We start from the raw sequence: 23,104 nt of genomic DNA on the forward strand, positions 1-23,104 counted from the left end.
GCTAAGTAGCTTGTCTCCTTCAGTTTAGAGGACAGTTATCTTTGTCTGGCTATTTTGTTTTTGCTGTTTCCTGCCCTTTTTTATCGATTAAACTAAAATGATTTCCATTTGCCTTATTAAACATTTTATCTTGAGACATATCCATTGTAGCTAAGCATTAAATCAAGCAGCTCTTTGCTCCCATTGGTCCATACAAAGGCTCTAGACTTCAGCATGACTTTTTCTTCTTCCATAGCTTGGAAAATATCGTGGTTGAAACCACTCAGTATTTTATTATTCTAATAACATGATAACAAGAAGAGGGTTTCTTTCTCTGCATATTCAAAAGTCGCACCTAAAGCAGCAGCATGTTGAAGTCTCGACATGGTAACCACACAGTAGCTGGCGTACAACAAAAGGATGTGAATGGGGGGGGACTCCTGCCCGCTGTAGTAAAAGCCTCAGCCACAGGAAGTGCCACAGTCGCAGCATCGTAAAGATAAGAGGACAGGTGTTTTCTCTGCTCTCCAGCAGTGTGCCACTGTGTTAGCTTTTGTCTGACACACACGCCTGTGGATGGATGCTTTTTATGGTGCACGTCACAGAGAAATACACTTCTATTTCACCTGATTGCTGCTGTGTGCTGGGCAGTTATTGTGCTATTGTTATTGTTTCATTGGTGGAACTAATGGATCTGATAGGAGTGTATTTGCCAAGCCCCATACATTTGAATACAATGCTGGTATAAATTGGTTTATGTGGCTTGGATGTAGAGAGTCATGTGCTTAGTTTTCCCAATAACTCATAATTAACCACTTTTATTTTTGCCGAAAAAATCTTCATAAAAGTATTTTAGATTTTGCATTACGTGTGTAAAAATCTGACAACATTGCAAGTGCGAGACAATGCAAAACCATAGACTTTATAATGCATTGACGTAGCCTCAATCGCATCAACCATTGGTTTCTGAAGTGGAGTTTTGAAACCTATCCTATCCTTGCCAAAACCATCAGGGAGTTAACGACATGAAAACCTCACTGTACAATAATACCTCATTAAAAAGTCCATTACACTATTTATTGGGATATTCTAAAAATAAAAACAAATGAAGACTCTTTAAGGAGCTCGTGAAGTCCACCCATCCATGGTGAGTGAGATGCATTCTGCTTGCTTGAGGCTATGTGTAACTTAAGACTTGACTCCAGCGTGTTTACTTACCTTCTGAATCCTTTTGTTCTTGTGATATGAAATCGGCGATACCGTTACATCCTCAGAAATCTAAGGGTAGAATGTAACACTGATTTCTTAACAAAGTCATTAATGTACTACTGGTAAATTTCTTGTCCCATCTCATTTGTGTTTCTTATCTATATGAATATATTAAGCACTACATCGAGGGCGCTTGCTAAAACTTAAGTTATAACTGTTTGCAAGCTGGAGAGGAGCTAGATTCAGTCTCACAAAGCGGACACATTACACCAAAATGTGACCATAGACTATAAAACATGGACAGAATGACAGTCTTGAGTGAAGCCAGAACTTCTAGAGCTCCCCCTGGTGACAGAGTGAAGTATAGATCATAGAGTCAGCCTCCATTGTTAAAACAGATGGAACATGGGTCGAACTAGAAAATTAAAATACAAATTAATTCGATTTGTCTCAGTCACGCTGTCTGTCATAGCACATAGTTCGTATCATGCTGATGTATGTAAAGGTGTTCATTTTTCAGAGCAGTTTAGTTATTCGATGTTACATTCATGATTGATTGACATTTGTATTTACAAACGTGGCTCTAGCAGTGTTCTCTCCTGGATTAGCAGAGTAGAGGAGGAGCCAAACAGTAACACAAGAGTCATGAACTTTCCATCACAGTGAGTGTCCACTGTATATCAACACAAGAATACTGTGTGTTAAATGTGTGTTATGTGTGTTAACAGAGGGGGTTTGATGTCAGTCTCATGGCTCCACCATACAGATTGCTTGTGTGGATGCCTTGGCTCCACCAGCGTAATACATCAGCCCCTATTGCGCTGGCCTCACATCTCACAGTGGGAGGAGATGGAGGTGTGTTGTCAATGGATGTGACCTACAGAGGTCTTCATCAGAGGCGTCGTCAGCAGTGGCTTTCACATATTGAGTTACTAGTTGAGTGGGAGGATTATATCCCTTGAAGTTCAAGCCAATTGGTTCAAAAAGTCAGGAGTGATACTTTGTCGATAGAAGGGGAGAGAGAGAGGGGGGGAGCGGAAGAGGGGAAAGGTGGTTAAAGGGAGAACAAAAAAGAAAGGAAGAAAGAAAGAAAGGGAGAATGAAAAAATAGACATTGAACCCACCACAAAAAAGTCAAGGTTGACCCACAAAGGCCACACCTGATGCACATGAATTAACATGTCCATGGTTGAATTTTGGATGTGAGAAAGACATTCACACTCCTTGAAAAGAAGACTCGTCTGCCCCCTTCAGGCCTGGAAAATCACTTAGAAATGTAAAGCAGCCAGTGTGATGTACAGTAAATGATCAGACTCTGAATGTCAGGAAATCCAATTAACCCACAGGTGTGGCAGGTGCAGTGCTGGGTGTATCTCAGTGGGTGCTCTTTTTTCTTTCCTCTTGTCTTCTTTCTTCTTTCCTCTGAGGCCCTGAAGGAGGGAGTCTAACTGAACTCACCAGGTTACTTATTTGCAATTAGATTTGTTTTATTTGCCCCATTTCTCCCCAACAGCATCCATAGCTGCTGCTGCTGCTGCTGCTGGAGCCAATTACTCTCTCAGTAAAAAAAAAAAAAAGAAGAAGAAGAAGTGCAAAAAAGAGATCTGGTTCTGTGCGTGTGTATGTGTATGCGCGTGTGGCAGTGCATCCACAATTTGTGCCAACTCCCATCCTGGGGCCGGGATTCTCTGGGGGACTTCCAGGAAATTACACCTTGCTCTCATATCATTCCATCTTCCCCCAGCCTGTTGAGCTCCCCACTTCCTCACCCACTCCCTCCCCCAACACACACTCACACACCCGCCTACTGCCACTGACACAGTTACTCCTCCGCTATATGGCACCAAATGTTACAGAGGCCCAGTTTTTGAAAAGCCATTTCATTTTTCACTCTTGTCTGGGACTTGCGGTAATGGGCTCCTCTCAGTCCACAAGGCTCCATCAGTAAAACACATTCAGCACTGTACTCGCCGGCCCTCTGTGACCTCAGACAGTGGATGCAATTATGACAGGACTAATGCCCCACTGAACTGCACTGCCAGACTGCTTTTAGCCAAGCAGAGCACAGCGCTGTGCTGAATACACAGCATGGAGGTTTCCCTTTTTTTTTTTTAACCCTTCCTGGATTGACATTTACACAGAATGATTGAAAGCCAGGAGGTGAAAATGAAAAATGAATGGCTGTCAAATCTGAAATTCAACCTCAATGAAGACATAGAGACACCATACTGTATTACCAAGATTTCTTAAAAGCATGGTGAAAAGAATCAAATATACCTGTTCTTTTGTTTGTGGCCTCCTTCAAAACTAGAGCACTCAGGATCATACAAAGACCACTTAAACCTTTACAACAGGGTCACATAGGATCTGACAGTAAGCCCAGTAAGATTACATGCAGTACAGTTGGTGGAATGAACGGATCAGAAAGAAAAACTTACAGTAGATTGCTCTCCACTGAGGGTCTCACTAAGCGCAGGTCGTACAGAGGTTTCCTTCCTGCTAGGTCCATTCTCCTCTGACAAGAAGTTAATCAGGCAGGAGGCATGATAAAGCCACATATATTGGCAGGTGAGCAGGAAGTGACTTGAAAGATGAATGCAGGGTTTTTGTGATTACCCCCTGTCATGCACCAACGCAGCCAGGCCAAGAATAAATCAAAGGAGATATGCTGGAAAGTGTGGACAAGTTGTTTCTCTGCCAAGAAATCTTGAAAGGTACAGTTAGACCTTTCAATGTACGGCTTTTGAAGGTAATTGAAAAAGAGGTTTTCCACACAAGACTCCCTTCTAGTATCTGATTTACGATTGGCTTCTTCAACAAACAGAAAACTCCTACTGTGGGTTTTTACCTGAAGCAGCATGAATCCATGGCTGGTCCAATAGTCTGGACTTTAATGTCTCAAGATGATGAATGTTAGTGACCCTGACTTTTACTCTAATGCTAGGTTGACATTTTTAGTTAAATGTCATTGTCAGGGTTGTCATGATACCTGGTAAAGAAATACATGTCCCACTCAGGTTAAATTGTAATCACATTGGTGCTCCACTGCTTTTTCTTTTAATGTCACCATGGGGTCGGAATTGATATTAAGGCATTTTTTAAGACCAAATACCAGCCAAGCTCATCACATTTCCTCAAGCTTAAAAACATAACCCAAAATATAACTTTAAAAAATAACTAACTAATAAACTAAACTGATGAATGCGTAAATGGCTAAACAACAGGAACATAGCATTGTTTCAGAACTTGTTTAGATGCCGACACTAGAACTTAGCTAAAAGTGTCACATTGAACAAGACTAGGACAAATACAGCACTTTTATTTTCTTTGAAGGGGTTCATTTTGCAGGACTTTGGCAAAACACCTTGGTAAGATCTATGCCTTTGTATTAGGGAGGGATTTGTTACCCTTTTAACATTGAGATTCTAACATGGTGCTGTAACAAATCTCGGCCGTCTCTCAGACTTTAACATTAATGCCATAATATTGGTGCCCCAGTGTAGGAATTTAAATTGTGTTGCAGTGTTGTGGAAGCACAAAAGGCACAACATGTAAACTAATAGCAAGAGCCTCACGAGACCACACTCTCAGACCCCCCCCCCCACACACACACACACACACACACTGGGCAGTTTCATGAGCTGGTTTGGATTCATTAATTCATTCAGATTCATTTTAGTACACGTAACACTGCAATATATTTGTTAACAATACTACAAACACAATGAACATGGGTCAAAACCAATTCTTAGGTGAACTTTAGAAGAAATTCACTCATGTAGATCTGTTTGGGACCACAACTTTATTTTTTTTGTGACAATAAATGGGAAGCAGGAAAGGCCTGTCTTGTTAGAAAAATCATCTCAAGTTTAAAAGACACTGAAGTTCATGTTTAGTTTTTGTATCTGAGTCTAAGCCTCTCTGCAGATTTCATAATTCTATATAAAGTAAGTCTAGGCTGGTCCTCTGTTGGCTTTGTCACTTTCCTTCATGGGTGTAATCCTCCCCTCATGATACGGCAGCCAAGCACTGAAACATTACCAGAAAGCAGTATGTGGCGGGGATACATCCTCCAGTAATAAAACCAATATTGTGAGATAATTATCATGGATTTTACAATATGCCCACTGCATTTCTCCTGGAGGGGAAACCGTCAGGCGTTCGCAGATGAATTTTTGCTTTTTATTAGCGCTCAGTAAAACACTGCCTTACTATCTTAGATGTAATACAATAGCCCTGCTTTATAGTCATAGGAACCTGCAATAAAAAAATAAATGCATCACTGGTTGCATACTAATGTAATGTGCGACATGATGCACATTACACAGGAATGCACGTTGTTTGCTGTTAGATGTTTTGTTTTATATGTGAGATATAACTAACATCCAGATGAGAGGTGTAGATGCTGACATCATTTTTCACCCCCTAAGGAACAAAAATGTTTAAAGACATAGTGACAGTTCCTAATCACATTTCAAAAATGTAACAGTGTTGTAACAAAAACTGTTTTCACATGAGGATTTTCTAAAACTAGAAAGTTAACCCAACTAAAGAAAGCATTGTCCTTCCATATAGAGCAGAACTCTTCAGACAGTCTTTTTTTCTGCACACAAAGCATTTTTTCAAAGTTTTATCTTCAAACTATGCTGCTCTTTGACTTTTGATTGACGTCTGAACTTAATAAAATATGTATAACTGTTATTCTTGAAGACACTGGCATGTTTGTTTTGTTGTTGTGTGACTTGGGAAAGAAAGGGGTGATGGGAGTGCAGAGCGGATTGACATGCCAAGGTTCCTGTGCTGCATCAGAACTGACTTAAGCATCATGGGAGTGGCTCACCTTAATGAAAAATCTATCCCAAAAAATACATGTTAAATCCAACCCTGGGCAGTTGTGGCTTCATAGTTCAACCTTAATATCGACACAAATCCAGTGCCAGCCGTTTCCAGCCTGCCTCAGTTTGATTTAATGCTTGATTTTCTGCAGTTTTAGTACATTTTCCCTCCGTATTGTATAACAGAAAAGCAGCAGTACATCCTAACACATACCGAAGCAGCAAGTTAGTTTCTCTGACTGCCTCTTTGCAGCCTGTCAGAATGAGCCATGGCCGAGCAGGTGGGATTGTCCCACCTCAGAGATGTATGCATCAGGAGGCTGTAAATCCATTTGTTTACACCTCCTGTTTCCCGCCAAACAAACTACTAGATTTCCCATGAGAGTACCCGGCCCCCACACAGCGTCCTCAGTGGACATGCTTTATGGGCATCAGAGCCAGATGAAAACAGTTAAAACACCATTTTTAAAAAGGTGTGTTTGTGCGTGGAGGAGAGAAGAGCTTAGATTCAGCTCAATTATCAGCACAAAACCAGAGGGGTGCTATAAATCGGCATACTGATCGCGTCTGTCACTCTTTAAACGAACACATAGATTCAAGCAATTGTGCTCAGATTTTATTTTAATCCATCTCCTAATCCATGCATCAAAACCTACAACACAAAGGCTGGAGGAGGCGGGGCTTTAAGGTGGAACATTTTTCCCACTGTTATCCAGATCTGAATCATCATACACCACAATGTGTAATACCATGGGCCTTCCAAGTATCATGACAGAATTAATGTCTCTTATTGAGGTATATTAGCAGTGCCAGTACCAGCCTCCCTGCAGGTTAACAATCATAGGCCTGTGGTGGTTTTGCTCTAGTCAAGTGTCAGTTTAACCAGAGACAGCTTACATACAATTTTATTTCTACTTTCTAGATCAAAATACTGAAAAACTACAAGATATCATCTGTCATCTGTGGGTGTTTACATCCAGGTAGTAGAGCAGTATAGCATTATGGCTGTAGGAGTGGGTGCAACATGAGACCGGCATTTTGGGTCTGTAATAATAAATACATTTAATAATTTGTTGCACTGACTAGTAATTCTGTTGCCATCTTATGAGGTGGACAACGTCTAACTGTTTCATCTAACATCTCTTATCAGGTGTATTTTTGCTTTTTGTTTTATATAATGTTGATGACAGGGTACATTATAATTAATTGAATGCATGTCTGCATTAATATTATATTCATTTCATATATGGTAAATATTTTTCCTGTTCAGGCTCATTTTATAAACTCTCTGCATGCTCTGACATTTTCAGCTTTATCTTGCTTAACAAACACAAAAAAAATGTCTTCCATAATACTCAGGTTCTGTTTGGTACTCTGAATTTTCAGCTCAAGCTTTGCATTTATTTTTTTCCTAACCTGATTTGAGATGGTGAAATATGTAACCTAATCTAGTCGAAACCTTGTGCATGTGTGTGTGTGTGTGAGTGTGAACCCTAATATTTGAGTTTTATGTCTCGATGCCAGAATGTTTTATTAACGTGGTGCCTCACAGACGAGTTGACATATTTCACTGGTGAAGGACGCGACCCTGGTTGTTTATTTCCCATGATGAAATTGTCCAGAGGTTGATGACTCTGTAAATAAACAGTTCATGGAGTAATAAAGGTATTGGCTTTTGGTGACCAATGTAATTATTATTGTTGTGTAAGCATCCCAGGGCAGATGTGGCTGTTTAAGTGTAAGACTCTATTGTAGCAGTTCAAAGAGACTTAAAGACACTGCCTGCATGCATGAACAGACATAAGGGACACTGTCTGTTTGACTCAGGGTGTCATTTTTTCTTATTAAAAATCCCATTTTTAATTAAGTGAGCAGCACCCAACCACCCACCCCACCACTTTCACTGTGTCATTTATTGTGTCTTATTAAATTCTCTAAACAGCTTCCAATTCAGCTGCCAAACTGAAAACAAATAAATAGAAATAAATACAAAAAATGCTGAATTGTTTTTTTTTATGGAAGCCTTAAGCGACATGCTTGAATACGACTTATTAATTCTTTTCCCGTGATGATGAGCTTACAAGTTGTTTTCTTATGATCTCAACTCAATGTCAGCTGAAAAGAAACTTGTATCTCCAGGGCAGCAAAGTAGCAGAAATCAGCATGTTATCACAGGAATACAGAGGTACTATAGAATGTCTGGATGCATGCACACTTGGGGCTTTTGTAGATTTTAAAGAATGAACAAGTTATCATTATAAGCAGTTGGAACAATATGTAAATATATCATTGTAAAATTGAGCTTGAGTGTGAAATCCAAGTGGCAATCTCCTGTGGTGACAGATGAAGCCAATGCGAGAGTGCAAAAAACTGCAGTTCCTGGAGTGTCCACTCAAGGCTTGCTCAAAAAGTCAAGGCTTCCCATTAGGTCCCATGTTAAAATGCAGAAATAAGCATGTTTAACAGCCTTGTCAAAAGAAAAGATTTCCAGTATGTAGCTAATTTGTTTATTCGTACAGACTATAGGGGGATTATATATTTTTATAACCTATCTGTTGATTGCTTGTTGGCACGTTGTAGCTGTTTGCCAGGAGGCCTAAAGACTGCCTCACATCCACCTTTCAACACATCCGACATGGCGCCCATCACTGTTTGGCTTCTAAACTTCTATCCATAAACCAATGGTAACGTCACAGGGACTGTGTCAAGTCTGTGGTTAAATTGTGCGCCCCTTGTCTGTCTCTCTCTTATTCTGTGAAGCACTTTGGGCTGCATGTTTTTATGTATGAAAGGTGCTATATAAATAAAGTTGAGTTGAGTTGAGAGGCACATGATGAGGTCAGACCCTTAACTACATGTCATTGCTTTCTCCCTCTTAACCCTTTCTGACCCTGTCCACTGTTCCATCCTCTCAATAAAGATATGGAAAGCCCAAAAAGTAATCTTTAAAAAAAAGAAACATTAGGAAAAGATTTCTTGATTTTATTTTGTTTTGAGCTTTTGAATAGTTTAGACTGCCTCCACTTTAACTCAGGCCTTTATTCTTGTTAAGCTCTCTTCACTGGGGGGAGGGGGGAGGGAACAGCTTTACAGATACATGCCTATACAGGGTTGACACAAATATTAGTAAAAACTAATTTCAAATTTAAGTTGTCTACCTACAAAACATTCACTGTCTTTGTACCTTCAAATTCCTGATCCTTATCCTTTGGCTTTTTATCCCATTGGGCTTTTTTCTGGTACGACTTAGTCCATACCACACACTCATACTGACCTCCTCCAAGACTGACAAACATCCTGTCTCGCTTCAAAATCCTTGTTGTGCATGGAAGGAACACATCTCTGGGGGTTCATGAACCCAATTACACTCAATAAGCAGCCCTGGTCATACAGGATTTAATCTAATTTGGGGACAATTAATGGCCATCATGTGGCAGGAGCTGTCTGTTAACACCAGAACAGCTGTAACCCAGGCGACAGCACAGAAACAGGAAGTCTGGAAACTGCTTTAATACCATTCATCAGAGGTTTTCTTCTTATGCCTCCTTAGATTAAGAAGATCTATTTTTTTTTAATTACCTCATCATGCTGGTATCATTATCTGAAAAAGCTTCATCATGCAGGGTTCAAAAGTACAAAAGTGCTGTAAAATATGAACTCCCTTAAGGTGCAGATGTAGGGAAATAAGTATCTTATTGAATAGTAATCTTATTGTGAGCCATAAGATGTAGTTTTTTAACCTGGCTACCTCACCATGCTTTGTCAGCACAATTTACTGCCTATAGATCCACCGTACGGACAATCCATAAAACCCTCCCTTCCTCACGCCCACGCAGCTGTTACAAACTGTGTTGCGGAGGGAGAAATTAAAGGGCCAAGCAAACAGGGATCTATAAACATATTATGCTCTGTTGTTAATGGAAATGTCATCAGCAGAAATCTCACAGCTCTATTGAGCGATGAGCCAATTTTCCCTGACTCTCGCCGAAGCACTCGCATGTAAAATGGCTGGAAATTCCCAGGATTAAGTGTGTACAGTAGCACCCAAAAACAAAACGACCAAATTTTCCATGCAATTAAATTTAAAAGCCTCTTATCCTGGTTTAGAATGGACCATAATAAAAAGAGAGAGTAGAAGTGGAGAGCGTCTCTTGGACGGTGAATAATGCCACATAAACATTTACTGTGTGTGGCCAGTCCCTGCTGGTCGCCGCTCTTCTCTGCCCTCCTGTAATCATCCCCTCCTGCCTATTGAGTTATCATAAAGTGAGGTGTGTGTGTGTTTGACTGTGTGTGTGTTTGTGTCTGAGGTCTGCATCAGTGCTTGATTGAGCATGACACTGACTGTCGCTTCCTCCTGAGGCAGCGGCCTCACACAGTCATGGTCAAGTCCGAGGGTCACTAAATGATGAGAGAACACTGAAGCTTTAATTTGATCAGAGGCATGCCTTTGAGCTTGTGTGATGTTTTTATGATATGAAGTCATGCAGGAGGAACAGAACAAATTAAAGTTTACTCAGCATTACAGTAAAACGCAGGAGTTATCACAGTGCTGTTTTCCCCTGATAGTTTTGGTTGACTAGATTATACTACTTTAATCAACACAAATATCCAACTGTTAACTGGCGTATAACACAAGTGGAGGTGAAATGGTTCTTGCTTAGTGTGTCCTTTCATCAGATTACCAACATGCAAACATGTTCCTGGAATGTTCTCCAATCAAAGTCAATAAAAGACACAAAATAAATATTAACAGAAAAACATTTTTAAAGTAAAAGCAACATGAAGTAAAGTTGTTTTGAGGTAAATGCCAAGATTGCCAAGCATTCTACCAAACTCAAACATTCCTGTAATATTTCCCATGTTAGATTTAAGTGCAAGCTTAAATCTCATGACCTCGCTCACAAGACATGACAAAAATGGACATACACGGTCATTTTGAACGATGAAAAGGGTTTATCTACAGAAGACAGTCTAAATAACTCACTAATACAAAGGTAATGAGGTGTGTGCGTCAGTAAATCAGTGCGTTGGTGTGTCGTTTGTTGGGTGAGTGGAATAATGTGTGGAGGATGTTGGATGGTGAAAACATAGACAACCAGGGCTGAGATCTCAGATGAGAATGATGAGAGAGAAATGAAGGGTTGCCTGTTCCGATTATACGCCTGGGAGGCTGGCCAGGCACTCCAAGTGGTGGCCAAACTCCGCCCACCATCGACCTGCAGGAACCATAGACTGTATAAAAAATGGACGTAGTATCCATGACGTCACCCATCTGTTCCTGAGCGCTGTTTTGTAGCCAATCGTCGGTGGGAGCCATATTGGAAATGCTGCACTCATCCAAGCCAACAGCTGTGTTCCCACCTGTCAATCAAGTCAGTCATGTCCTTATTTGGGCAAAAACTCATAATCTTAATATCTTCTGAACTGTCGCATTGGAAAAAAAATTCACCCTCAGTTCAGTGTGTGCTGATAGAGAAATTAGCGACGTAGACGGAAGCCGTTTTAGAAGCTGTTTATTAATGCTGCAAAGATTGTCTTCTTTGAATTGGTGTGTATGTAGTTTCTGATGTTTCTGCAGCCAGCCTCAAGCGGATTCTCGATGAACTGCAGTGTGTAACACTTCCGCATGGGCTTCATATTTTGAGACCGGAGGTTGCCACTTGGCAGGAACACAAACACAGAAAACCGAAACAACAGCAGGCCCCCACTTGAGTGGGCAGGCCGTCACAGAGCACCCTATGAACCCCTCAGAGGACGAGGCAAAGGAGTGACTTTCAACTTAAAACATGTCAAGTGTTGCCAGCAGTGAGTGACTAAGGACTGACAACCCAAAGTTCCCTTGTTGTGCGTTGCCATTTCACCAAGTCTGTCCGCCAAAGTTCTTGGACTGCATTTGGTGTGCTGTGTTTTTGCTTCTTTAGCTCTGCACACAATCCATTCTCCTGCATTCATCCAATGCACAGGAAGGCTGAACATACACTGCAAGTTGAAGCTGATTCTGACATGGCTGTTAAGTTGCGTCTTATAAAATTGTTTACCGTGCAGTGTACAGTACACAGAGGCATGAGGGCCCCATCAGCTGCTCCCAACTGGATGGGTGAATTTCTGGCGTGTTAGAACTTTTGGTCTGCAGACAGCATACTCTTGCACAGTGAAAGCAGAGCCATGAGCCGATTCCACGACATCTGGGCTTTTAGTCCTGATTCAGCTTGCACTAAAGCGAAGAAACACAGTTGCACAGTGTATGCCAAACACAAGTGGGCGATACTATTGAGCAATGCAAGCAAAAACAGTGTGTTTACACACTCTCTATGCACACAGGTAGAGTGCAAGCTCTGCTCAATGTGATTGCTCAATAATAAATATATCAGTTGACCATTTCATCAGATATGTTTGCATTCACCTGTTTTCAGTGGCATTTCTCTGTATTCTACCTGGATGGAAACATACCACACAAACATATGAAATGCTATCGTCACATTTTCCACATCCTTTTCAGTCTTTTGAGCTTTGACTGCCAATCTTCTTCTGCATTGGTTTGATAGCATTTAATTCATTCATTGCACAAACTCTTTAGACCTGCAGGTTGGTAGAAACATATTTCTTTTAGCTTGATAGGCTGTAACAAATTTATTGCATATTTGCGTCACCCAAGTTATGGCGAATAACTGGATGCCCATAGCACAATATTTCAGTGTCATGATGACAAAAGACAAAAGAGACAACAAGAAAAGATGATGGAAAAGGGAATAATAATGGTTTCCATCGTTATAATTTTATATTTCCATCACCTGTTTGTTCCATTAACTCTCTATCAATAAAAGTGAGAAAGCACCTGAAGCAATCATTACACTTTTTGACTGATACTTTGGAAGTTTGCTGATTTTCTGTTTGCCAGTAAACATAAACTTTAGAAATACTATCACAAGGTCTTCTGCACCAGTTATCTAAGACCACATTTCATTACAGACCTGAACAAAACTTTTAAGAACAAGCTATTATGCAGCCAAACTATCTGTGAATCATCTCACCCTCCTTTGTAATGACTGCATTATAGTGATATGCAGCTATCAAAATTTACAACATGGATTAAGGCCTAATTGAAAAGGCAAACCCAGAACACCTGTGTATCAAGAAACCAACAGAAAAAGAAAGTTCTATCACTTAAAGCAATTATTATGAAAATAAGTGGTATAATAAAAAGTTATGATTGTTACAGCGCTTAATTCTTACTAATAAGCAATAAACACAAAACTGAGGCTTGAAGGAGTGTCATTAGTTTTGCTGGTATTTAGTCATAAAATGAAGTGTTTGGCAAATTAAAATCTGAGCCTGGGGACGGCAGCATGGGAAAAGGTTATCATTCAGAGGGGAATCTGAATGGTAGCACAAAATAGCTACAAGGAGTTTTTTCTAGGCATCAATGTTTCCATCAGTGATGCTAGAGGACGCATCAGAGGATCACCAGAATCAGTCCGATTCATCCCCTTAGGGTCATAAATGTTTGTTTATGGAAATCAATTTAGTATTTGAGATATTCAACTCTTGACAAAAGGTGGAGGACTGTCCAATGGGCAGGTGTGGCCACATGCCCTAAGCCACAGCACTTTGAATAGGAGAAATGTGCTCCTTTTACCTTAAACATCTTCTAAAGGTTTATGGTTTTGTTGAAAGTGTTACAGGCCTGGAGCATGATTAGCCAGAGAACAGATGACATCTCCCGTATTTTGGGCGTGGCAGGGAGAGGAGGAATATGTTGTGTTGTGCAGGCTATTCTACCTCTATAAAACTCAAGATGTCTTTTATTTCTCCCCCTTTTTTTTACATAAACTATCTACATCACAACCCAGTGGGGTCCTTGTATTTCTTTTCTTTTTTTCGCCTTTATTGGATAGGAAACCTGGAGAGAGACGGGACATGTGGGGAGTAGAGAGTGGGGGAAGACATGCAGTAAATGGTAGAGGCCTGGAGTCGAACCTGCAACCACTGCAACAAGGTCTGTATATGAGACGCACACTTAGACCGCTACACCAACAGCTCCCTGGAGTCCTTGCATTTAAGTGCTGAAACTACTTAGAATTTGCAGCATATGGATATAAACATGTGTTTTTGAGTCAGATAGAGGTGTTATACTCAATGAATATTGCTGTAAACCTTACTGCAACCTAAAAATAACATACAGTTATCACTGCTTCCAGCATCTACTTCCCCTGTATCTTTAACTCTGTTATTACGCCTGATTACTTACTTGCCGTTGGTGTGATACGCGTAAACAAAATAAACATAATGACCAAACACTGAACTCTCTACAATAACCGAGAATCCTTCTTATATAACCACACTTTCACATCATGATAGCCCTTTTTTCAGCCAAAGAGCTACTTAAAGGTCCAGCTCCTTGTGTGGAAGAGCTAAAGGGAAAGTATGTTACACTGTTATCATTTTCAAAACTCTGCAGAAAGCAATATTCAATCTTTACAGTTTCTAATCCAACCAAACATTTACCTCTTTACATTTAAATTTGTGAAAACAACAAAAGAACGGCTGTAATCTTCTTCAGAAATCCAACACTTGTTATTAGCAGAGAAACGTTCATCCAGAAATATTGAAAGCCCCGTGAAGACGATCTCTGACTGCTTCTGATGTAAAGTAAGACAGCTTAAATCTGTTGTAGGATCATTTTAATCTCACCACCTTTATAGAAATAATACACACAGCAACTATTCCAACTCGACAAGTGAGACCATTTATTTATGGTTGTTAGACATAACAAGCAGGAATCACTTGGATGTCAAGACATTGATCCATCTATCCATCCATCCATCCATTACATACTGCTTATCCGAGCCTATCAGAACTGTCACTGGAGAGCGACAGGTACACCCTGGACAGGTCATCAGTCAATCACAGGTATGACTTATAGACAAACAATCAGACACGCTCACTCATATGGGCAATTTAGCATCACCAATTAACCTCAGAGGGATGTCTTTGGAATGTTGGAGGAACCCAGGGATGTTCAGGGAGAGCATGTCACTCTACACAGAAAGGCCCCAGCCAGGGATCAAACCAGGAACCCTCTTGCTGTGAGGCAACAGCACTTACCACTGCACCACAGGGGTTAAATCAAAACATTGATGATGACTTAAAAAACAACAATTTCAAGAATTAGCCTTGATGTGGATTCCAAATGCTGCATTCCAGTTGCATCAGACAGCAGCGGAAATACATGAAAAACATCTCAGTGTCATAAACATGAGCTGCTTTTCAATAGTTACACATATTCATGTGTAGTGCTTCTGCTGTGATGTGTTGTGTGTGCTCTGTGTTTCTTCATGGCTCAATTTAGACTCCTAGTGGAGGAACGTGAAAACTGTTCATGTGGCTACAGTCTGCTGTTTCACTCCTCTCTCCTAAAAATTCACCTTTAGACACTCATGTGTGTCCTGGAGTGCTCATGCTGACTCTTTGTCTTTGGCTCGTACTGGAAAAATCGCCGGCCTCTGTTGTTGTTGCTGTTGTTGTTATGAAGGCCTCCCAGATCTCATCATTACTGTTTCACTCCGACAGCCTGAAGGGCAGACAGCAGCCAAATGCGACTGCTTTGATGGAGTGACCTACACCTGTATGATTATGCAGAAAGAGGAGCATCATGGGAGAACGAAAATGATGAAATGATGAGCTGTAACGAGGCCAACGAGGCTGCTGGTGTCTTGTTAACACTTGAGCCTAACTGACAGGTGGCATGAGGCCTTTTTGGAATTTATTGCAGACATTAACCCGGTGACATCATCTGCAATGAGAGAGACCCTTGATACCAGTCGGCATGGCAACCTTCTGTGAGTTTGTGCTGCGTGGACAGGACATTACCATCCAGACATCTAAGTGTTGGTTCACTGTTAGCGACTGTTTTCCCTCTTTTTCTTGTATAATTTAGCTCCCATAATTTTTATTTTCAGTGAGCATCATGATATCCATGTAAGAATGAGGCAGCAGCTAAGAGTATCACTATTCCCGTCTCACTCCCTGACACTGTGTCTCATAAGCATTTAAAAGAACTGAGACAAAAGCAGGAATACAAGGAAGAAGAATAGAAAGAGAGCTTTGCAGAGAAGCATCCAGATAAATGTGACAGATCTGGGAGTATGAGAGGACGCGTGGGAGTAGTTGATAGAAGCAGCGAGATCTGAGTGGCTGTCATGAGTGACTTACAGGTTTGTAATTGTCATGGACGTTTCAATTTAACAGAGAGAAGTAGATTCTGCTCTCTGACACTTCCTGTAATCTCTCAGTTACCCTCCCACACAGAGGAATCACACCCTGAGTCTGTTTGGCCCTGGACTCTCAGGATGAACTAGGAGTGCCATGTAGGTCTGAATGGATTTGTAGAATCGCTTAGTCCTCTCAGGTGATTACATTCTACCTTTTTATGTTACCACTGACCCTGAGATAGCTGTCATGCATATAGACAGGAGCACTGCAGCTGTCTTATGTGCCGTAATATAAGATCATAAAACATATTCACTGAGGTACTGTTGTTTGATACATAAGAGGTACATTGTATCTTATACGAAATTTGAAATTTTATGTTAGTTTCTACATCCATAAGCTACCTGTCTAATAATGTGTAGGCCCCTGTCTTGTCAGGACAGGGCCAGAACAGCCCTAACCTAATGAAACATGGACTCAACTAGACCTCTAAAGGTGCGCTGCAGTATCTGGCACCAGGACTTCAGCTGCAGATTTTTTAAGCCCCGAGAGTCCCGAGGTTGGGCCTCTATGGACTGGTCTCGGTGGTCCAACACATCCCACAGAACCAGCAGTACTTTTTCAGCAGTTTGAGCTCCACTAGCTAATCTGTTGAATCTGACCACATGGGGCAAGCTTCAGTCCCTACACACAAAGGTGTTGGGAATTATGTGGCGGATTTGAAGTGTTCATGCTGGAGTTACCCAAAGCTTTATGTATGTTAGACTTCGTATAAAGTCAACATGTACATAAAAAGAAGGTTAATAGACAAATTGTAATTTTTCTGTATCAAAACAAGAAAATCACAACAAGTCCACCACAAATTAGACATTTTTTGGGTTAATGTGTAAAATATAGAAATATAAACTTTGAGGATATGGTCGCTTTAAAATATACATATATACAATACAATATACTATACTTATAGCGCACGTCCTACATACAGTGACTATACTCTTCGTCACAGCAGTCGCAGGTTCGACTCCCACCATTGACCGTTCAATGCATGTTTTCCCCCACTCTCTGCTCCCCGCATTTCTTGTCTCTCTCTAGCTGTCTTATCAATTAAAGACAAAAATGCCCAAACATATGACTCAAAAATACTTCTACAAAATTTAACATTTTGCATAATGTGCACCACAGTGCTTTCCAGCTTTTAACAGCAAGAGAGCTGCACAGGATAATCACTGTGGGGTTAATAGTCTAAACATAGTATTTGTCATTTAATACCTTCAACATTCAAAAAATAATAATGACAGATTTTGGTTATTTTGTGGTAAACAAGTCATGGATGCCTTTTTGTTCAGTCATAGATAAAATATCAATATCTTGGTTTATTACTGCTGCAGCTGGCAAAGTAGTTTTTTTTTATTTAAAATATTTGAAAGAATGCATAACCATGTTTCCAGTAAGTTATTTGTTGTATCACATTGTGTTCCTGCTTTACTGTCTTCTTGTTTCTATGTTTTCCTCTGTTCACGTTACTCTAGTTAGTCCTGCTCCTCTACTCTCTTGGCAGCACACAAAAGAGGCCCACTCTGCCCCTTTTTGTTACTTCTCTCTATTTGATAGCAGATGCTGTCGTTTCACTGAAAAATATAGACACTGCATATCAGGCATATGCACAAGTATAGAAAAGTAAATCATAATTTATCCTTATAGTATGAAAACAAGTTCATTGATTTCCTGTTGCATCGTTTCCTGTTCCTTGTGCTTTTTTTTTTTCGCAGATATTATTTTAAAAGTATCTTATTGTACCAGGAACCTTTCTCAAAACACTGAGAGACATATTGCTTCCCTCTTTTCATCGGGTTTTTATTTTTGAAAGCAGTATGAGGAGTAGTTCAGGATGTTTGCCTTCTATAAATCTTCCACTAGGGGGTGCAAGAGTGGAGCAAAAGACCACGAGCCCAGCAGAGGTGCTGTATATGAGTTCCCCTTCATCAACAGCTCTAAATGAATTGATTCTAACATACTGTGATGAATCATTTGAAACCCAGCTGAGTGGCTTTTCATTAAAGACTTTTTAATAAAACTGTACCCTCCCAGCGTTAGTCATGCTGAGGGTGCACTACATACTGTATGTGATCCTTTCACAATAAAAGTAATGAAGATTCAAGTAATTTAAGCAGCAGCCCCTCAGCTGTAATTGTACAGCAGCTGTTGTGATTCATAAAAGACTTTCCTGCTCAGAACTGCAGGACAGCGATTACGTTTGGAAGCTCTGCGGGAATGAGAACTGACCAAAAGAAATCATAAAGACTGTAAGATGATGAATGGACATGTCATAATCTTAGCTGGGAGATTTGCGTTGCCGTGTTTACCTGGACAGTGTTTGTCAGTAAAAGTCACTGGGTCAGATAATTGAGTAAAAAGAGACAGATGGTGGCAGCATTTACTGCTGATTACATGGAGGTCATAAACTGCTGCTCAGTAGCTCGGGGTGTCAGGTCCAAGCCTATTAAACTGCCAGAGCCTGAATCTTAGAGGGATGCAGCTACGCAGGGGAAGAGTGCAGAGGTTTACTGTAGACCCAGACTAGAGACTCTGGCATCCAGGGCACAACCTCTATATGGGGTTTTTTTTGTTTGTTTTTTTAAAGTTATGTTTTTGGGCTTTTTGCCTTTATTTGATAGGATAGCTGAAGAGAGACAGGAAATGTGGGGAGTAGAGAACAGGGGAAGACATGCAGGAAATGGTCGTGGCCAGGAGTCGAACCGGCGACCTCTATAACCTCTGTATGTGGGGCTCCTAGACCACTAGGCCACCAGCGCTCCTCTGTGGGTGTATCTTAACAAGGACTTAAGATTTCATGCCCTGTACCGTACATATTATGCTTTATGCAACTTCTACATCTGTAGAACCTCCATGTCACCTTATATCAAATGGAACTCAGCTTTAGCCCCTCCTAGCATTACTGGAGTTGGCATACACAAGCAAGGGACATTGCTGCTGTCACTCACACTTAATAAAAAATTCCATACCAGAGGCCTCGCGGCTCCAGCAAGATTGCATAGAGTGGCTGTATGTGCACAATGCAGGAAATATAAATAGTATATGCTGATGTAGGGCCATGCGCAGTATCGTGAGATGACACAGGGACACAGTAACAGACCCTGCAGAGCTTCTGGACGGTGCAAAAGTTATGATTCTAACAAATGGTTGATGAGAAGATGTATGATTTATGAGCTTATGATGAATATCCAGTTGGGGAGGCTCTGCAAAAACTGGAGGTGCAGAATTCTTCAGACTAAAACTATAGACCACATTTGATTACAGCCTGCTGATAATGTGCAGCAGTTACTTTATGTTTTGTTGGATATTCATTTACTTTATTATTTAGTCCAGACCAGGATGTACCCCTGGTAGAACAATGTAAATATTGATTACACAAAGCATTAGCTCTAATTTAATATACTGAGGTTTACTGCATCGCAATGACCTGCTGTAGTTAAATTTATATACGTATGGATACTGCTCACTGTTTCATTCTGCTGCAGCTCCTGCTCACCATTCATTCACATTAGTCTGCTGAGCGGGCTTCCAGCTGAATGGGTCCTGCTGAGAGTGTTTACCGATCATCCTGATGTATTTGTCCGCCAACCCCGCCAGACAGACGATCAATATTCCAATTACAGGTGGATTTCCATTCTTGCACTGTAGAATAGGGAAAGTCAGTCAATATCTTCTTCAGAATGCCAATTCATGAAGAAATGGGGCACAGAACAGGAAGTAAGCAAATGTCTTAACTGCTTTGTGCAGCCAGAGAGTCAAATAAGTCTGCCTTTCAAGCTACATTTTAATATTGAATGCTAGAAAATCAGCCTGCTCTCAGGAGAACGTAAATCTTACTATTGACAAGTATGAGGTACTTGCTAATTTGTGTATTACCTTCAGAGGATGCAGGCGGCTCGACATCTTAGCTGAGGAACTGGCCAGAGAACAGGAACAGAAGCTTACTTCTGAAGTACAGAAGTGTACTTTTTAAAAGGAAACTTGAGACTTAACCTTTTTAATCTGGCTTTTAACTTGGAGTCATTTCTTTTTAGCCCTGGACTGCATTATTACCGTTATGACCATTGTTTTAGCAGGATTTGTAATTTATCTTTTATTGAATCTTATTTTATGTTATTTTTATTTTATTTTATTGTTCTGGTATTTATCAGATTTTGTTTGTATTGATTTTATTGTACTGAACTTTATTTTTATTTTGAAGTATTTCAAAATAAAAATAAATAAAAATAAGTTAAGAGTTGATAGGATATGTCATCCCATACTTACACTTACACTGAAATTAATGTTTGGGCTGACTTTCTTTAAATTAGCTTAATTATGTGGCAAAGTTGACTCCATCTGCAGCTTAGGACCCTGGATTCTGTGCTGGTTTCTCAACAAAGGAGCCAAGCTGACCAGAAATCCCTCTGAGTAATACACTTACTATTTACAAGTACCTCATACAGCTCCTCATCAAAAAACAAATCCTCCTTTTGATGAACATACAATCCTTTTTTGTACTCTCAAAACAGAATAAAGAATGCATCAAATAAGCTGAAATAGCAATTTATTTGCACATATCTAATAGTGACAGGTAGTTTCCTCCCAACGTAACAAGCAGGATGATTCTTAAATGCTTCATGGTAATATATTGCCTCCTTATGTTACTGTATTTGCCTCCTTTAAAACATGGTTACAGTTCTGCTCGGGCAGGTTTCCTGTTGCATGGTTGTTGTCAAATGTTGTTAACATGAAGACAACACCATCCTGCCGTCTCCTCTCAGCTGATGTGTGTCTGTTCAGCTTGACTGGGCTGTAATGAGGAGACGAGGATCCCTCTCTTTTTCAATTAGGACTGCACACTGAGACTCAGCCTGTGGCCCTCTCCAACTCAATCACATCACCAGCTATGCCAGCTTTCTCCCTGCGTTCTTACTCAACGGCATTGACACCACAGTAAAGTGAGCACAATCACCTGAGTGTTCGTATGTGTGGAGAGGATAAAACAGTCCTGCATCAGCATGATCAAGTCCCACGTCTGCTCTCTACACTCTCAAAAAAAAGCTGTTCACATTTCCCTGAGTCTGACCTGCTTGTGCAACTTTAATGCTTTTTGATCCCACGTCCGCTGGCATTCACAATCATTAAAATCCCATCTTGCTTAGCTAGGTGCATCAGACACTTATGGAGGCTGACTCTGCCCATTTTCTTTGTGTTATTTCATTCATATCCTCCAGCTACTACGCTTGTGTCCAAATGGAAGGAAGGGAGGGGGAGAGTGCTGCTTTAAAAGTCAAGACCCATTCATGATCGTCTGGATCATCCGCGCATCGAGTGCTGAGGTCGTATCTCTTCTCTTTCTTCCCCCTCTCCCTCTCCTACGGCACAGATCAGCCGCACATTAATGTTGATTAGCCAAGTGTGAAGGCAAGTGAGTAAACATCCAGAGGAGGCACTCCTTGTGAATAAATATTTGTTATCCTTGTTTGCGTAGTGAGGAGTGCTTCCTCTCTTTTACACAGTAAAGAGACACTTCCTAATGACCCTGTGTTTGCCCCTGCCGTCTGTTTGCTTTTCTCAAAAGCTTGTTATGTTTTCGTGGTATTGTGGAAGATGCTTGCACAGCATTTATTTGAGTTTGCTTGTTGTGCATAATACCAATGCATAATTCATTTTAAAATCATAAGTAGGGCAATAAGACTCAAATGATTCTCAGACTGTCTAGATATACTAAATAGACCACTCCTTGAATGCACTACAGCAGAAAAGTGTTGTAAAATACTGACTGAAATGTAAGTTTTATTGTCAATGCTCATTAAAAACATATGCACACTACATCTAGCTTTCATCATCAACACCTAAAGCATTGCATTCTCTCATTTCAGGGGTGGAGAGGGACCCAGTGTGCTAAACACAAGCTGGTGGAGCTTCTCTACATGTGCAGAGCAGTGATTGGTTGATAGCCCTGTCACTCAAACAGCAAGTACTCTCCTACTTCCTCTGTCCTCCTTTCCTGGTGCAGCCTAGGAGGAGGGAGGGGGGAATGGATCTTTTCTGTGTGAGTCGCCGGAGCTCCCTCAGCCTGCTCCTTACCACCTGTCCTTGACTTGCTGTTCCCAGACGAGACAGAGTGGAAGCTGCTCCCGCTCACTCCCCCCTCAGGCACCTTTCTCCATCCGTGTTTATGTGAGCTGAGCAGCGGCATTTTATCTTTACATCATTTTTTCCCTCTCTCTGTGTGTGTGGCTGTTTCCTTTTTTTTTTCTACCTGTGGTGCTTCAGCGTAGTGGCGAGGAGAGGAGCGTTCGTCCTCGGCTGGTGGAGCTCTGCTGATGGGAGGCGGTGCTGGCTCAGGCTGGGACTGGGGATGCTGAACGGGGGGAGGGAGGGCCTGTTTGAGCTGGGACAGCAGCTCCAGCAGCAGGGGGAGTACCAGGCCGCCCTCCACTGCTTCCTCAGTTGCCTGTTGGGACTGACCCATGTGCAGAGCTTCAACTCTCTGCCCAACTGCCTCCACCAGGTGAGCCTTGATGCCGAAGACGCACACAGCCACTCATGTTGTGTTTCTCTCTCCTTTTCTTGGTCTTACATACCAACATGCTTCCATAAATCAGATTTATAATGGATTTGACTTGCTTTATAAACACATTTACTCCACTTCTCTTTTAGAGGGTCATAAATTATCGCTTTGCACAGCACACAGGACACATTCAACCTTGATATCAGCAACACCAATGTCAGCTCCAACAGCACACTCCATCATGTGTCCCCTTGTTCATGCTGTAAGATCATTTCAACAGGACTTATAGTGGGCATGCTGCTAAATGAGGCGTTGA

The 23,104-nt window shown here is 41.0% G+C and overlaps 1 protein-coding gene across 2 annotated transcripts in view; it reads left to right on the forward strand.

Annotated features, from left to right (window-relative positions):
- c22h14orf180 (chromosome 22 C14orf180 homolog) overlaps positions 1 to 23,104 on the forward strand; it is a 201,358-nt gene that overhangs the window by 162,065 nt on the left and 16,189 nt on the right. Inside the window, exons 1-3 of one of the 2 annotated variants that reach the window (XM_034675758.1) lie at positions 13,976 to 14,022; positions 21,506 to 21,699; positions 22,154 to 22,788. In XM_034675758.1, coding sequence (XP_034531649.1) covers positions 22,636 to 22,788 — 153 coding nt within the window. In that variant the 5' untranslated portion in view covers positions 13,976 to 14,022; positions 21,506 to 21,699; positions 22,154 to 22,635. Of the gene's footprint in view, positions 1 to 13,975; positions 14,023 to 21,505; positions 21,700 to 22,153; positions 22,789 to 23,104 lie in introns of those variants that run through there. The other variant, XM_034675757.1, reaches the window with a different exon arrangement.

This window comes from Notolabrus celidotus, chromosome 22 (genome assembly GCF_009762535.1).
Source record: "Notolabrus celidotus isolate fNotCel1 chromosome 22, fNotCel1.pri, whole genome shotgun sequence".
Lineage (NCBI taxonomy): Eukaryota > Metazoa > Chordata > Actinopteri > Labriformes > Labridae > Notolabrus > Notolabrus celidotus.